General features: G+C 39.6%; 1 protein-coding gene across 1 annotated transcript in view; it reads right to left on the bottom strand.

The window, feature by feature from the left end:
• Positions 1 to 18,249, bottom strand: part of LOC143041549 (endoplasmic reticulum-Golgi intermediate compartment protein 3) — an 89,473-nt gene extending 71,224 nt beyond the window's left edge. The window contains exons 1-2 of the mRNA XM_076213548.1: positions 18,134 to 18,249; positions 801 to 930 (exon numbers count right to left, since the gene is read on the bottom strand). Of these exons, the coding sequence (XP_076069663.1) occupies positions 801 to 930; positions 18,134 to 18,236 (233 nt within the window). The 5' untranslated portion in view covers positions 18,237 to 18,249. The remainder of the gene's footprint in view (positions 1 to 800; positions 931 to 18,133) is intronic.
• Between the last annotated feature and the right edge of the window lie 458 nt (positions 18,250 to 18,707).

Below are 18,707 nucleotides of genomic sequence, written 5' to 3'. Positions count from 1 at the left end.
AGCATTCTGTGTGGGAAGCTATTCTTTTTCCTATCTCTTCAATAGTTGTCCTTTTTGAGTTTCTTTTCATGACCTCGTTTTTTCATTGTCACTTTTTAGGAAATCTTTTCTGTCAAGGATTTCCATTCCTTTCATGATTCTATATACTCGTATAGTCAGTAGATCACCTCTTTCTCTTCTTTGCTCTATTGTTGGTAGTTCTAGTTTCGATAATCTTTGTATGTTAATTTGGAAAGAGCTGGTGCCAACTTTGTTGTTGCTCTCTGTATTCTTTCTAGTTTCTTTATTCTTTTTAGTACTAGGTGTCCATAGTGTCACTGCATATTCCAGTTTTGGTCTAATCAATGTGACTAATATCTTTTTTATAATTTCTTCATCCAAGTATTCAAATGCCACTTTCATTGACCTTTGTAGGTTGTATGTTTCACCTACTATTTTGTTTATACGTCTGTCCGGTGTCATGTCATTGCTGATTATCACTCTAAGGTCCTTTCCGAGTGCACTTTTTTTTTATTTAATTTTCACCAATTTTGTAATTTTTTGAAATTCTGTTTTTGCTTTTACCAAACTCCATTATGCTACACTTCTTGATATTGAAGTTCACCTCCCACTTTTGAGTCCATTTCCAGATTGTGTCCAGGTCTGATTGTAATGAGTCACAGTCCTCATTTGTTGATACTTTCTTTAATATTTTTGCATCATCTGCGAAGAAATTTATATAACATTCAACTCCTTTGTCCATGTTGTGTATATGCATGTGTCTACTGTCACCTAAGTTTATATTCACTACTTGTCCTTACTTGAGTCCACCATGCTCTGCTCCATAGCAACTACCACATTCATCCTCAGTGGCTGTCTTCTCCTCCGTTTCCTTGGCTGCATCACCTACTGACATAGCTGTCGTCGACTTACTATCATTATGTCCAATGGCTGAAAAAGAGAAAAACATAAAGTGTTGCACTCACTACATTCCAGCTACATCACTGATATGTCAGTTACAAAAAAACATAATCAGATGGAGAGAAAGACACAAGGAATTGAGGTACCTCAAAAAGTTTTACAACCTATACCAAGGAGGTACCATTAAAAGGTTACTGGGGATTCACACTAGCACTTACACTAATGTGTGAAGCACCTTGTCTTACCAACTTTTGAACTGCTCAACTGAGGAACTGTTTACCACATCCTTTGGCAGGAGTAACGAGAGGGATTGAGCTTCCACCCATGATTGCGAGTGGCATTCACATTCAAGCTAAAGAGATGTCAATAGTCAATGTTATCATATCCTTAAAATATTTTGAAAACCTCTATTAACTATCCTCACAGTCTCCTGGATCCTAGAGAAAAGAGATCCAAAACCTAGCAATGCCTCTGGTAGCATGTGTGTCTAATGGTGGGAATAAGTTTCATTACTCAAGCCTGACCTTGTTCTAGCCTCTGCAAGTCCATCCTCAAGTTCAGCAACCAGAACCATAGGGTGCATTCTGGATGGGGACAAACTAGAGAATTGTAAAGTGTCAGTACTATTTCTTGGATCCAGTAATGAAACTGTCTTCTGGTGTAATCTAATAGCCTTTGTGCCTTCTTCTCTACTTGAATACACTGTTTTGAGGACTTGAGGTCACTGCTAATCAAGACACCCAAATAATTTTCCAATTCTGCATCTACCTAGTTGTATTTTGCGGGAGAAGAGCTATGCTCGTAGAGACCCGCAGTTGTATCTTTCCGCATCCAGTTCTTTCTTAAAGTCATGTATAGTTTTAGCACTCACTGTTTTCTCTTTCAATTTATTCCATGTATCTATTTTTCTGTGTGGAAAGCTGTTCTTTTTCAAATCTCTTCTGTAACTGTCCTTTTTAAGTTTCTTCTCATGTCCTCTTGTATTTCTTCTGTCCCATTTAAGTAGATCACCCCTATCAAGGATTTCCATCCCTTTCATAATTCTATACATGGTTATCAAATCGCCTATTTCTCTTCTTTGCTCCAGAGTTAGTAAGCTTAGCATGTCCAATCTTTGTTCATATGTCAACTTGCTAAGTGTTGGTGCCATCTTTGTTAAAGCTCTTTGAATTCTTTCTAGTTTATGTTTTTCATTGTACTGGGTGTCCATAGTGATGCTGCATATTCTAATTTGGGTCTTATCAGTGTAACTAGTATTCTCTTTACCATTTCCTCGTCCATGTAGTCAAAGGCCACTTTCATTGATCTTATTAAATTGTAGGTTTCTCCAACTATTTTGTTTACATGTTTGTCTGGTGTCATGTCATTTGAGATAATTACTCCTAGGTCTCTTTCTGAGTTTACTTTCGTAACTTCCTTTGTTCCAATTTTGTATTGACTGGATATTCTATTTTTACTTTTACGAAATTCCATTATACTACATTTCTTAATGTTGAAATTCACTTCGTTCTTTTTACTCCAATTCCAGACTTTGTCCAGGTCTTTCTGAAAAGATTTGCAATCTTCTTCATTACTCACTCTCTTCAATAGTTTCACATCATCTGCAAAGAAGTTTATATAACATTTAATTCCTTCATCCATGTCGTTTATATAAACAGCAAACATTATCGGAGCCAACTCAGAACCTTGGGGGACTCCACTTATCATGTTTACCCAATTTGAGTTCTTTTCTCTAAGTATCACTCTCATTTTTCTTCCTTCCAAGAAGTCTTTCATACATACATATACCAAGGATTTTTCCCCCTTACAAGGGAGGTAGCCAACAAGGAAAAGGCATAAAATCATTCCCACCCATTCCATTCCTGAATACACTTCAAACCCCTCCACCCTCCCTCTTATCTTAGCACCTCCCAGATGACGGGTCATCCCTGCACCTTGTCCACTGCCCTGGGTCAGAAGCAGTGTCACAAGACACAGCACATCCACAGCAAGGCCACTTCATTAAATCGGCGACCCCCCCTCTCCGTCCCCCCATGCATAAAAGGAGAAGACAGGGAGCAATCCCTTCGGGCTGCGTCAAACTTTGCTCACACATACTACCTCACCCCCCATCCCCCTGCCCATTCCACCTCATGCATCACACCATCATGATTGTGGAGGTGTGTATCCGGGAGATAGATCGAGTCTATGTCCGGATGCCACGTTGGGATCACTCTTAGTTTTCCCCCAATCAAACATTCATAGACTGGCTAGCAAATAAAAAGTTGGAGGTGTAAGAAAGCCATATGATACTACTATCACACCATCATCCATATACAACCATTCTCCATTCACCCCTGTCTTCTGTCCTCTACCGTCCTTCCTCAACAGACATTCCCCTCTTCCCCAAAGCCCCCTTCACCCCATCCATCCACCTCATCCTAGGACGTCCCCTCATGTTCACCCCCACCATATCTGCCTTCCATACCTCTTTTACTAGTCTTTCTTCACTCATTCTTTCCATGTGTCCAAACCATCCTAATACTCTTTCATCAACCCTATCTCCCAGCTCCCTTTCCACCCTCGTTCTTCTCCTCACCTCCTCATTTCTCACTCTATCTAGCCTAGTAACCCCCATCATACTTCTCAGACACCTCATCTCAAACACATTCAAACTCCTTCTCTCTTCCTCTCTTATGTTTCATGTTTCTGCCCCATACAGTGCTGTTGGCACAATCACTCCTTCATACAGTCTCCTCTTAGCATCCATTCCCAAATGTCTATTCCTCATGACACTCTTCAATCCACCAAGGCATTTACTCGCTTCTCTCAATCTACATTCTACCTCCACCTTCACTACACCTTTTCCTGCCACATTTGCACCCAAGTATCTAAAACTATCCACTTCCTCCAGTCGCTCTCCCTTAATGCTCACTTCCAGTCTACTGCCACTTTCACCCCTTGTACATCTCATCATCTTACTTTTACCCACATTTATCTTTAGCTTTCTTCTATCACATACTCTCCCAAACTCTGTCACCAACTTCCTCAATCCCTCCTCCGATCCTGCCACAAGCGCAGTGTCGTCCGCAAACAACAGCTGGCTCACCTCCCACTTTTCTCCATTTTCTTTAACCATCTCCAATCCCTGACCCACTACCCTTGCATTTACCTCTAGCACTACCCCATCCATGTATAAGTTGAACAGCCAGGGCGACATAATGCATCCTTGACGAAGTCCCACCTTTACCTCGAACCACTCACTCTCTCCATTTCTAATCCAGACACAAGCTCTACTACTCTCATAAAAACTCTTGACAGCTCCTAGAAGCTTTCCTCCTATCCCATATATCTGCATAACCTCCCACAGTGCCTTTCTGTCTACCCTATCGTAGGCCTTTTCCAGATCCATAAAAGCCCAAAAAACATCCTTCCCATTTCCTATAGCTTTCTCACATATTTGTCTTACCACAAAGATCTGATCTACACAACCTCTACCCATCCTAAATCCACACTGTTCCTAAATCTTTCATATATTCCAATAATTTTCCCTGTATTCCACCTGTTGTTTCAATTTTTCTTATTAGTTTTTTGTGTGGTACTTTGTCAAAAGCCTTTTGTAGGTCCTGGAGGGCACAGTCTGCCCAGCCATCTCTTTCTTGTATTATATCTACCAATCTTGAGTTAAAACATATTAAGTTTGTAGTACATGATCTTCCACTTCTAAATCCAAATTGGTTGGGGTTTAGTATTTTGTTCTCTTCCAAGTGTTTAGTCCATTTATTTCTTATAACTCTTGCATATTTTTGCAATTGTGCTTGTAAGAGATACTGGTCTACAATTTATTGGATTTTCTTTATTTCCTCCCTTATATATTGGTACAATATTAGCATTTTTCCAGTCTTGTTTTTCTGTTGTCCCACTAAATTTAATAAATCATCTCTATCAAGGACTTCCATTACTTTCATGATTCTATAAATAGTAGATTTCCTCTTTCTCTTCTTTGTTCCAGAGTTGGTAGTTTCAATTTCAACAATCTTTGTTTGTATGTTAAATTGGAGAGTGTTGGTGCCATTTTTGTCTTTGCTCTTTGTATTCTTTCTAATTTCTTTACATTCTTTTTAGTACTGGGTGTCCATAGTGTTGCAGCATACTCCAATTTTTGTCTTAACAGTGTAACTAATATTTTCTTGACAAGTTCCTCATTCAAACAGTCAAAAGCCACTTTCATCAACCTTAGTAAGTTGAAGGTATCTCCAACTATTTTATTGATATGTTTGTCTGGTGACATGTCTTTGCTGATAATTACTCTAAGGTCCCTTTCTGAGCTCACTTTTTTTACTTCAACAATTTTATAATTCCTCGATATTCTATTTTTACTTTTTCCAAACTCCATTATACTACACTTCTTGATGTTAAAGTTCACTTCCCACTTTTGACTCCATTTCCAGATCTTATCTAGGTCTGTCTGTAGTGATTCACAATCTTCCTCTGTACTTACTTTCCTTAGTATTCTTGTGTCATCTGTGAACAAGTTCATTTAACATTCCACACCTTCATCCATGTCATTTATATATATGGCAAACATGATTGGAGCCAATACCAAACCTTGTGGGACACCACTTATAATGTTTTCCCAGGTCGAGTATTGGTCTCTAATAACTACCCTCATTTTTCTCTCAGTCAAGAAGTCTTCCATCCAATCCTATAGCTTTCGTTTAATACCACTTATTGATTCCATTTTTCTTGTTAGTTTTTTGTGTGGTACTTTATCAAATGCTTTTTGTAGATCTAGAAAAGCACAGTCCACCCATCTATCCCTTTTATTATTTCTATTAGTCTCAAGAAGAAGCAAATCAAGTTTGTGGTACATGATCTTCCTTGTCTAAATCCAAATTGTTTTGGATTCAGTATATTTTTTTCTTCCAGATGTTTAACCCATCTACTTTTGATAACTTTTTCACATATTTTTGCTATTGTGCTTGTAAGGGAGACCAGTCTGTAGTTAGTTGGATTTTCTTTGTTTCCTCTTTTATATATTGGTAAAATATTTGCATTTTCCAGTCTTGTGGTACCTTTCCTTCTTTGAGTGAGCATTTAATTATCTTGTATATTTTGTCTGTCAACTCATCTGTGCATTCTTTTGATATCCAGTTTGCAATTCCATTTGAACTGTGTGATTTTCTGACATCAAGGTTTTTTATTTGATCTCTGATTTCCTTCTGTGTCACAGTTATTTCTTTCATTGCGGGGTGTCTTTCTCTCTATTTCCTCACAGTTTTGTGAACTTTCAATAGTGAATACTGACTTCAAATGTTTGTTCATAATTTCAGCCATTTCAACATCTTTTTTATATTCATAATTCCCTTGCAGCAGTCTTACTATTTCTTGTGTATTCTTTATTTTACCATTTACATACCTGTAAAATAGTGTGTATTTACCTAGTTCTATTTTACAGAACGGGAGCTATGCTTGTTGTGGCCCGTTTTTGTACCTTTCCACATCCAATTTATTCTTGAACTCGTGTATAGTTCTGGCATTCACTGTTTCACTGTTTAGTTTGTTCCAGACATCAATCACTTTGTGCGGGAAACTGTTCTTTTTCAGGTCTCTTCTGTAACTGTCCTTCTTTAGCTTTTTATTGTGTCCTCTTGTTTCTCTCTTGTCCCATTTCAATAGGTCATCTCTATCAAGAACTTCCATCCCTTTCATAATTCTGAAGATGGTCAACAGGTCGCCTCTTTCCCTTCTCTGCTCCAATGTTGACAGCAGTAATTTCTTCAATCTTTGTTCATATGTCAAATGTGATAGTGTGGATGCCATCTTTGTCGCCGCTCATTAGATTCTTTCTAATTTCTTTGTGTTTTTCTTTGTGCTTGGTACCCACATTGATATAGCATATTCTAGTTTTGGTCTTATCAATGTAGTAATCATTTGTGTGTGTTTGTGTGTGTGTGTGTATTTACCTAGTTTACCTAGTTGTATTATACGGGAAAGGGAGCTATGCTTGTGGTGACCTGTTTTTGTATCTCGCAAGATCAAGTTTGTTCTTAAATTCTTGTACTGTGTTTGCACACACTATTTCTTCATCCAATTTATTCCATATATCTATCACTCTGTGTGGAAAGCTCTTCTTTTTCAGGTCTCTTCTGTAGTTATCCTTTTTGAGTTTCATTGCATGTCCTCTTGTTTTTCCTCTGTCCCACTTAAATAAGTCCTCTCTATCAAGGCATTCTTTTCCTTTCATAATTCTGTAGATGGTTATTAGGTCCCCTCGTTCTCTTCTTTGTTCCAGGGTTGGCAATTCCAGTTCGGCCAGTCTTTGTTCATATGTCAGGTTTGAAAGTGTTGGAACCATCTTTGTCATTGCTCTTTGTATTCTTTCTAATTTTCTTGTATTCATTTTTGTACTGGGTGACCATATCAGTGCAGCATACTCCAGTTTTGGCCTTATCAGTGTTTGTAATATTTTCTTGATCATATCCTTATCCAGGTATTTAAAGGCCACATTTATTTATCTCAACAAATTGTATGTTTCTCCGACTACTTTATAGGTATATCTGGCGACATGTCTTTGGTGATGATTACTCCTAGGTTCCTTTCAGAATTTACTTTCTTCACTTCTTTTCCATCATTTTTATACTGTCTTGATATTCTCTTCTTGCTTTTTCCAAATTCAATTATACTGCACTTCTTGATGTTGAATTCTACCTCCCATCTCTTGCTCCACTCTGAGGCTTTGTTCAGGTCCCTCTGCAATGAGTCACAGTCTATTTCAGAGTTTATTCTCTTTAACCCCTTCGATACGATGACGCCTACGTAGGCGTCATGAGGAGCAAGTAGGTACACGAGGATGCCGATGTCGGCGTATTGATTATATACAGTATATTGTAATTGTACCTGCGTGACCCCCATACTCTGTAAACTGGCTTCATCATATTTTCTATGGTTATCAAAATTCACAGGTGAAAGAGAACGAGCAATATAAAGCGGTAACTTTATTTTTTATAATATCCCGTCTGGGGTATTGGCTGCTTGTTATTGTGGCAAAGTAGCATGCAGTTGATACTTTAGGGTCTATATGGGGTGCCCCTCCCCTACAGACCAGAGCCACACATCATTTTGTCTATGATAGAGGAAAACTCTTCATAGAGAAATGATGACACTTTTATACTACGACTGTCCCTCCGGAGAGGACGGGATAGGACAGAAGGCAGGGGTGAATGGAGAATGGTTGTATATGGATGATGTTGTGATGCATGAGGTGGAATGGGCGGGGGGATGGGGGGTGAGGTAGTATGTGTGAGCAAAATTTGATGCAGCCTGAAGGGATTTCTCCCCATCTTCTTTTATGCATGGGGGGACAGAGAGGGGGGGGGGGTTGCCGATTTAATGAAGCGGCCTTGCTGTGGATGTGCTGTGTCTGGCGACACTGCTTCTGACCCAGGGCAGTGGACAAGGTGCAGGGATGACCCATTATCCAGGAGGTGCTAAGATAAGAGGGAGGGTGGAGGGGTGTGGGGAGTGTATTCAGGGATGGAATGGGTGGGAATGATTTTATGCCTTTTCCTTGTTGGCTACCTCCCTTGTAAGGGGGAAAAAGCCTTGGTATATGTATGTATGTATGTATTATGACGCAACATTGCATGTCTGGCAGCTAGTGCTGCCCACAAGATTTTGACCTGGAGTGAAGGGGTTAATAATTTCGCGTCATCCGCAAAACAGTTCATGTAACTTTCAATGCCTTTGTCCATGTCATTTACATATATAGCAAACATTTGCAACTGTCCAAGCCATGTGACTTGTTAATGTCAAGCTTTATTATTTGATTCCTTATTTCATTCTGAGTAATGTTTAATTTCTTCAATGGAGGAAGTCTTACTTCGATTCTTTGATCACAGTTTTGTAGATTTTTTCCTCTTTGGTGAATACAGATTTGAAATGTTTGTTCATAATATCTGCCATTTCTATATCTTCTATGTATTCTCTATTACCTTGACATAATTTAAGCATTTCCTGTTTATTTTCTAGCTTGCCGTTTACATATCTATAAAATTATTTGGTTTGATCTTTACATTTATCTATTATGTCCTTTTCATAATTTCTCTTTTCTTCTCTACGTATTTTTACATATTGTATTTACCTAGTTGTATTTTACGGGAAGGGGAGCTATGCTCGTGGGGTCCCGTCTTCATATCTCATTTTATCTAAACTATTTTTAAATTCATGTATTGTTTTTGCACACACCACTTTCTCATCTAACTTGTTCCAACTGTCTATTGCTCTGTGAGGAAAGCTGTTCTTTTTAAAATCTCTTCTATAGCTGTCTTTTTTTATTTTCTTTCCGTGTCCTCTTGTATTTCTGTCATCCCATTTTATCAGATTCTCTCTATCAGTAATTTCTATGCCTTTCATGATTCTGTAAATAGCTATCAAATCTCCTCTCTCTCTTCTTTGCTCTAGTGTCTGTAGTTTAAGTTTTTGTAGTCTCTCTTCATATGATAGTTTTGAGAGTGGTGCCAGTTTCGTAATTGCTCTTTGTATTCTTTCAAGTTTTTTTATACATTTTTTTGTACTTGGTGACCATATCGTTGCTGCATATTCCAATCTTGGTCTTATCAGGGTGATTAGGATTTTCCTCACCATTTCTTCATCCAGGTATGTAAATGCCACTTTGATTGTTCTTATTAAATTATAAGTTTCTCCAAAAATCTTATTTATATGTTTCTCAGGTGACATATTATTCATAACAATGACTCCCAGGTCCTTCTCATTTTCTACTTTTTTTATTCCTTCTTCTCCCAAATTATATGATCCTGTTATTCTGTTTTTGCTTTTTCCAAATTCCATTATACTACACTGAGAAACAGAAACAGTGAAAATGAGAGATAGACAAAGAGAAAGAGAGACAGCAAAAGGAAGAGAGAGAGAGACAGACAGACACACAGGCAGACAGAGGAAAAGAGAGAGATAAAGAGAGTGAGAGAAAGATAAAGATAGAGAGAGAAACAGAGAGTGAAAGTGAGAGAAAGATAAAGATAGAGAAACACAAAGAGAAAAAGGGAGAAAGAGAAAGAGAGCAGAGTGAGAAGAGACAGAGAGTGAGAAGATAAAGAGTGAGAGAGACATGATAGAAAAGAGAGATAGAAAAAGACATAGAGAAAGAGCAAAGCAGAGAAAGAGTTAGAAAAAGAGAGACTGAGAAAGAGAGACAGACAGAAAACGAGACAAAAAGAAAGATATAGACAGACAGTCAAAGATAGAAAGGAAAAGAGAGGGAAAGAGAAAGAGAGAGAGAAAGAAAGGGAGAAAGAGAAAAAGAAAGCAAGAGGAAGAGAGAGTGATAAAGAGTGAATGAGAAAGGGAGAAAAAGAAAGATAGAAACAGAGACTGAGACAGAAAGAGAAACAAAGTGAAAAAGGGAGGGGGAGAGAGAGAGTGAGAGAGAGGACAGCAAGAGAGGAGAGTGAGAAGAGATAGAGAGAGAGAAAAGAGAGAAATTAGATAGAGAAGACAGAGAAGAGAAAGAGAGAGAGAGAGAGAGAGAGAGAGAGAGAGAGAGAGAGGAGAGTGAGAAGAGATAGAGAATGAGAGAAGAGAGAGAAATTAGAGAAGACAGAGAAGAGAGAGAGAGAGAGAGAGAGAGAGAGAGAGAGAGAGAGGACAGCAAAAGAGGAGAGTGAGAAGAGATAGAGAGTGAGAGAAGAGAGAGAAATTAGATAGAGAAGACAGAGAAGAGAGAGAGAGAGAGAGAGAGAGAGAGAGAGAGAGAGAGAGAGAGAGAGAGGAGAGTGAGAAGAGGAAGAGATAGAGTGAGAGAAGAGAGAGAAATTAGATAGAGAAGATAGAGAAGAGAGAGAGAGAAATTAGATAGAGAAGACAGAGAAGAGAGAGAGAGAGAGAGAAGAGAGAGAAGAGAGAGAGAGAAAAGAGAGAGGAGAGAGAAAAGAGAGGAGAGAGAAAAGAGAGAGGAGAGTGAGAAGAGATAGAGAGTGAGAAAGAAGAGAGAAAATAGAGAAACAAGGAAGAGAGATAGTGAGAGAGAGAAGAAAGATAGTGAAAGAGATAGAAGATAGACAGAAAGAGAAGAGAGAGAGAGAGAGAGAGAGAGAGAGAGAGAGAGAGAGAGAGAGAGACAAAGGTGAGAGGGAAAGGTGAGAGAGAGAAAGAAAGGTGAGAAGAGGAGAGGAGAGGAAAGAAGAGTAGAGGAAAGGAGAGAAGAGGAGAGAAAGGGGAGAAAATGAGAGAAGCGAAGAGAGAGAGAGCCAATCAGTGACAAGGACAAGCAAGACAGACAACATAAGTACACCTTAAATACTGGCCAGACACAAAATGCCGCCATGCCCATCTCTTCCTCCAAGATAACAAAATCCAACTTTTAAGCCACTGAAGAAGATTCAATGACTCAAAATTGTGATATGGCAGTTTAGATGACCTCCTATGGAGACACCATCTTATACATATATCAAGGGCTTTTTCCCCCTTACAAGGGAGGTAGCCAAAGACAGTCATAAATCCATTCCCACCCATTTCATCCCCACATACTCCAATCCCATTCACTATCCCTCACTCCCTCTTTTATTGGCTCCTCCTGGATGACAAGTCATCCCTACATCTCACCCACTATCCTGGGTCAGAAGCAATGTAGCAAGACAGCACATCCACAGCAAGGCCACTTCATTTAGTCAGTGACCAACCGTCCATCCCCTCATGCAGAAAAAGAGAAGACAGGGAGAAATCCCTTTGGGCTGCATCAAAATATCAATCAGACACACTCCCTCACCCCCATCCCTCACCCGCTTCCTTCCATGCATCACAGCATCATCCATATACAATCATTCTCCACTCATCCCTATCTTCTGTTTTCTCTCTTCCTTCCTGAACTGACATCCTCTTCTTTCCCATCCATCCATCTCATCCTTGGTTGCCGCCTCATGTTCACTCCATCTAGCTCTGCCTTCCACAACTCTTTTACTAATCTATCTTCACTCATTCTTTTCATGTGTCCAAACCAAATACTCTTTCATCAACCCTATCTCGCAACTCCCTTTCCACCCCTGCTCTTCTCCTTACCTCCATGTTTCTCACTCTCCAGCCTAGTAAACCCTACCACACTTCTCAGGCATTTAATCTCAAACACATTTACATTCTTTCTCTCTTATGCTCCATGTTTCTGCCCCATACAGTGCTGTTGGTACAATCACTCCTTCATAAAACATCCTCTTAGCATCCATTCCCAAATGTCTATTTCTCACTACACTTTTTTATCCCCCAGGGCATTTACTCGCTTCTCTCAATCTACATTCTACCTCCACCTCCACTCCTCCCTTTCCTGCCACATTCACACCCAAGTATTTAAAGCTATCCACTTCCTCCAGTTTTTGTACTCACTTCCAACTTACTACCATCCTCTCCCCTTGTACATCTCATCACCTTACTTTTACCCACATTTATCTTCAACTTCCTTCTTTCACACACCTTCTCAAACTGACACTAACTTCCTCAATCCCTCCTCTGATCCTGCTACAAGCACAGTATCATCAGCAAACAACAACTGGCTTATCTCCCATTTTTCTCCATTTTCTTTAACCATCTCTAATCCCTGTCCCATTACCCTTACTTTACCTTTTGCACCACCCCATCCATGTATAAATTGAACAGCCATGGTGACATGACACATCTCTAGTGAAGTCCCACCCTTACCTCAAACCACTCACTCTCTCCATTTCTAATTCTAACACAGGCTCTACTACTCTTGACTGCTCTTAACAGCTTTCCTCCTATCCCATATATCTGCAATACCTCCCACAATGCCTTCCTGTCTACCCTGTCATAAGCCTTTTCCAAATCCATAAAGGCAAAAAAAAAAAAAAAAAAATCCTTACCCTATGCTAAAGCTTGTTCACATATCTGCCTTACCACACAAAATCTATGATATAATTAAATCATCAATTAAAGAAGGAAAAGTACCATTGGACTGGAAAAAAGCAAACATTGTACCAATTTATAAGGGAGGTGATAAGGAAGATCCATCTAACTACAGACCGGTCTCACTAACAAGCACAATAGCAAAAATTTGTGAAAGAGTGATCAAAAACAGATGGGTTAAGTACCTGGAAGAAAAATCTATACTGAACCCAAATCAATTTGGATTTAGACAAGGGAGATCCTGTACAACAAATCTGATTTGCTTTTACTCAAGATTAGTAGACATAATAGAAGAAAGAGATGGATGGGCAGACTGTGCTTTTCTGGACCTGCAAAAGGCATTCGATAAGGTACCTCATAGGAAACTAATAAATAAGATAGAGTCAAAAGGTGGCATCAGAGGAAAATTATTGGGATGGATGAAAGACTTTCTGATTGGGAGGAAAATGAGAGTTGTAATTAGAGAAAAATTCTCCAACTGGGAAGAAGTAAAAAGCGGGGTCCCGCAAGGATCAGTACTGGCACCGATCATGTTCGCTGTATACGTTAATGACATGAATGAAGGTGTGGAGTGCTATATAAATTTTTTTGCAGATGATGCAAAATTATTTAAGAAGGTAAAAACGGAAGAGGACTGCAACTCATTGCAACAAGATCTGGACACAATATGGAATTGGACTCAAAAATGGGAAGTAAAATTCAATATTAAGAAATGCAGCATAATGGAATTTGGAAAGAGTAAAAATAGAATATCAAAAGATTACAGAATTGGGGAAGAAAAAATAAATAAAACAAACTATGAAAAAGATCTTGGAGTGATGATTGGAAAGGACATGAAACCAGATAAGCATATAAACAAGATGTTCGGAGAAACCTACAACTTATTGAGAGCAATCAAAGTGGCATTTACCTATATGGACGAAGAAATGATAAGGAAAATACTTACTACACTAATAAGACCAAAACTCGAGTACGCAGCATCACTTTGGACACTCAGTACCAAAAAGAATATTAAGAAACTAGAAAGATTACAAAGAGCGACAACAAAACTAGCACCGACACTCGCCGAACTAACATATGAGCAAAGACTATCCAAATTGAACCTACCAACTCTGGAACAAAGAAGAGAAAGAGGAGATTTGCTAACTATCTACAGAATAATGAAAGGAATGGAAGTTTTAGACAGGAACGACCTATTAATGTGGGACAATGGTAAAACAAGACACGGAAAAAATTTGAAAAAGGATAGTTATAGAAAAAACTTGAAAAGGAACAGTTTCCCACACAGAGCGATAAATACATGGAACAAATTAGACAACAAAACAGTATGTGCTAACACTATACAAGATTTTAAGATAAAACTTGATGCGGAGAGATACAAAGACGGGTCACCACGAGCATAGCTCCCCTCCCGTATATTACAACTACCGTATTTTCCGGCTTAAAATGCGCATCGGGTTATAATGCGCACCCATGCACTTCGTTATCTCAGTACACAGATAGCGCGCAGCAACGTATAACGCGCATGCCCGATCGCATTTGTCTATAACGCAGTTTTACCTCGGTATTTATATCATGTGAACGAGGTTACATGGAGAAGTATTTTTCATTGGCTAGAGCCACCGCTGGGAAATCTGTTGATTTGTCACTAAATTGTCAGTTTAGACATCAATCAGGACACAACTAAGAAAAAGTCGGAACTACATGTACCGGTATATGACTCATGTTGTGCGTTGGTCCCTTATTACTTTGTAGCTTAAATAGTTTGTAGGAAATATGATCTAAAAAAGTTTATTGGAAGTAAAATATACAGAAAATTTTCGGGATTTTTACAGAAAATGTTCATTTTATATCTTGAGGAAATAATTCATCTTTACCATTTTTTATTTAATACTGAAACAAACTACAGACTGTTTCATTTTAGCTTTGAACCTGCAATGACAGTGGTGAAATAGGACAGTCTCTCATCGAGGTGACGTTTAGTTAATATAACTCCCGAAAGAGGGTGTTGTAGTCAGGTGTTTGACACGAGTTTATGAACGGCCGCAACGGAATTTGTACCATACCTAACGTGAAGCAACAAAGCCAACATAAAAATTCAAACTAGGATGCTGTGAACATGGGCAAATATCATGAATATTGATCATGTTTCATGGTGTTTAGGCCTATTTAAACATGAAAAATAAGATTTGATAGATACCTACATATACCAAATATTTATATACGGCACCCCATGCTGGCGTATTCTTTCATGTCACCATGGCTGTTCTTCTTGTTCTCACGGAACGTCACGGAGAAGTGTGCCGTCCCGACTTTGTGACGGCCAACATCGTCACGTTGTTGTGAAAAAAATTACACACACAGCCGCAGAATTTTTATCGTAGGCCGTAGATAATGCGCACCCCCCATTTTTAGGCCCTTCCAACGGAAAAAAGTCGCGCACTATACGCCGGAAAATACGGTAGGTAAATACAACTAGGTAAATACAAAAATCTAATCCACACAACCCCTACCTATCCTAAATCCACACTGTTCTTCACCAATGACACCCTTTGTTCCTCTCCTAATCCTCTCAATCAAAACCCTCCCATAAGCCTTCCCAACTACACTCAACAAACTAATGCTGCCCACAAGAATTTGACTTGTAGTGAAGAGGTTAATGCTGGATACATACATACATACATATACCAAGGCTTTTTTCCCCCTTACCAGGGGGGTAGCCAAAAAGGATAAGGCACAAAAACATTCCCACCCATTTCATCCCCGAAAACACTCCACACCCCTCCACCCTCCCTCCCATCTTAGCACCTCCTAGATGACGGGTCATCCCTGCACCCTGCCCACTGCCCTGGGTCAGAAGCAGTGTTGCAGGACACAGCACATCCACAGCAAGGCCGCTTCATTAAATCGGCGACCCCCCCTCTCCGTCCCCCCATATAAAGGAGAGGACGGGGAGATATCCCTTCGGGCTGCGTCAAAAATTTTTGCTCACACACACTACCTCACCCCCATTCCCCCGTCCAATCCCTCATGCATCACAACATTTTCCATATACAACCATTCTCCATTCACCCCTATCTTCTGTCCTCTCCCGTCCTTCCTCAACCGACATTCCCCTCTTCCCCAAAGCCCCCTTCACCCCATCCATCCATCTCATCCTAGGACGTCCCCTCATGTTCACTCCCTCCACATCTGCCTTCCATACCTCCTTTACTAGTCTTTCTTCACTCATTCTTTCCATGTGTCCAAACCATCCTTATACTCTTTCATCCACCCTATCTCCCAGCTCCCTTTCCATCCCTGTTCTCCTCCTCACTTCCTCATTTCTCACTCTATCTAGCCTAGTAACCCCCATCATACTTCTCAGACACTTCATCTCAAACACATTCAAGTTCCTTTTCTCTTCCTCTCTCATGTTCCATGTTTCTGCTCCATACAGTGCTGTTGGCACAATCACTCCTTCATACAGTCTCCTCTTAGCATCCATTCCCAGATTCCTATTCCTCATTACACTTTTTAAACCACCAAGGCATTTACTCGCTTCTCTCAATCTACATTCTACCTCCACCTTCACTCCACCCTTTCCTGCCACATTTGCACCCAAATATCTAAAACTATCCACTTCCTCCAGTTGCTCTCCCTTAATGCTCACTTCCAGATTACTGCCACTTTCACCCCTTGTACATCTCATCACCTCACATTTACCCACATTTATCTTCAGCTTTCTTCTATCACACACTCCCCCAAACTCTGTCACCAGCTTCCTCAATCCCTCCTCCGATCCTGCCACAAGCGCAGTGTCGTCCGCAAACAACAGCTGGCTGACCTCCCACTTTTCTCCATTTTCCTTAACCATCTCCATTCCCTGACCCACTACCCTTACATTCACCTCTCGCACCACCCCATCCATGTACAAGTTGAACAGCCAGGGTGACATAACGCATCCCTGACGAAGTCCCACCTTTACCTCAAACCACTCACTCTCTCCAGTTCTAATCCTGACACAAGCTCTACTACTCTCATAAAAACTCTTGACAGCTCCCAGAAGCTTTCCTCCTATCCTGTATATCCGCATAACCTCCCACAGTGCCTTTCTGTCTACCCTGTCGTAAGCCTTTTCCAGATTCATAAAGGCCCAGAAAACATCCTTCCCCTTACCTATAGCTTTCTCACATATCTGTCTTACCACAAAAATCTGATCTACACAACCTCTACCCATCCTAAATCCACACTGTTCCTCACCAATTACTCCCTCTGTTCCTCTCCTAATCCTCTCAATCAAGATCCTCCCATAAGCCTTCTCAACTACACTTAACAAACTAATCCCTCTGAAACTACTACATTCACACTTGTCCCCCTTTCCCTTGTAAAGTGGAACTATACACGCACTCCTCCAGTCCTCTGGCACTCTACCTTCTCTCCAGCAAACATTAAATAACATCACCAACCAGTCCACCATCACTATACCTCCTTTTTTAAGACATTCTGCATGGCATCCATCCAGACCAGGTGCCTTACCTGCTTTCATCATCTTAACTGCTGCCTTCACTTCATCCTTCCTTATTTCTCCTCCATTTTCCTCACTCATCACTCTCATTTTCTTAGCATTTCCCACTGCAGCTATCTTTCCCTCCCTATCCTCCTTCATATTAAGCAACTCCCTAAAATATTCTGCCCATCTTCCCCTTTCTGCCTTCTCCTCCATTATCATCTCTCCATCTGCACCTTTTACCTTTTCTTCTCTACTTGATTTGCCTCCTCTTCCTCTCTTAATTTCTTTCCAAAACATCTTTTTATTACTTTCAATATTTTCTTACTTCTCTTCAGAGATGTTTTTCTGTGGGGCTGTTGCCTAGGTAGTGTTGAATTTGGTGGTCTATCCTGGAGACCTGGTTTAGTGATCTGAGTGTGAATGTGATTTTACAAAGATGTTTTGTGTAGTATAGGTGGAAGGTTATTGTATATGTTTGAAAAATAAAGTACCCTTTTCTTTAGCTCTTGGTGCCTTGTGTGCTATAATGAGATGGGTCAGCAGTGCATAGACATATGCAACCACTACTTTCATGTGACATCTTATGGAGAGGACAGCACTCTGTGTGTAGGCATCCAACTGGGTGGTCCTGGCATGTCCTCCTACCACTCTTGGTGCTCCAGTTTGTAATGTTTGTAAAGGGTAGGGTAATAGCCACTGATCATGAATCTAACAAATTATCCAAGACCATACTGTATCACATGATCATTATGTAAAGGCCATCAATGAACTTTGGAATATTAATATAGTTTTTCTACTCTTCACATTCTTACATCCAGTTCTCATTAAACTTACTTTCTTGTTTGACTGGGTCTTCAATTGGCCTTCCATCGATGTCTAGTTTCCTTTTATATATGTTATGTTGAATGTTGATGTGCTGCTCTCCACTGAGGTCCATTGCATCTAAACTCAACACTGGAAAAAAAAAAAAAAAATAGTAATCACTAGCAGGGCTCTGGAGTCGGAAAACAAAACCTATGACTCTGATTCCTCTATTTTTAGTACCTCCGACTCTGACTCCTCTCTTTGTAATTAAGTAATTATGGCTTACATATCTCATAAAGCCCATGCATGTATTCCTAACTTGAGTGGACCTTTACCATTATAACTGGTTTATATCACAGAATAAGGATATGTGGCTTTTGAATATCATTCCTATTCATTCTTTGATATTTTCTAACAGAATTATGAGACATTTTTGAAAGGGTATAGAAGAAAAAGCAACAGAAATAAAAATATGCTATAATGAAAGAATTTTTATTAGTGTATCTTTACAAATAAGAAATAAGTACAAAATAAAAATAAAATTACCTTATAACAGAAGTTCAAATATAATCTTTTATAAGATGTAAAAGACAATAAAAATAGA

Source organism: Oratosquilla oratoria, chromosome 31 (assembly GCF_046742065.1).
Source record: "Oratosquilla oratoria isolate Oo_2021 chromosome 31, ASM4674206v1, whole genome shotgun sequence".
Classification (NCBI taxonomy): domain Eukaryota; kingdom Metazoa; phylum Arthropoda; class Malacostraca; order Stomatopoda; family Squillidae; genus Oratosquilla; species Oratosquilla oratoria.
The sequence above is the reverse complement of the archived record's forward strand: the minus strand, read 5'-3'. Positions and strand labels throughout refer to the sequence as shown.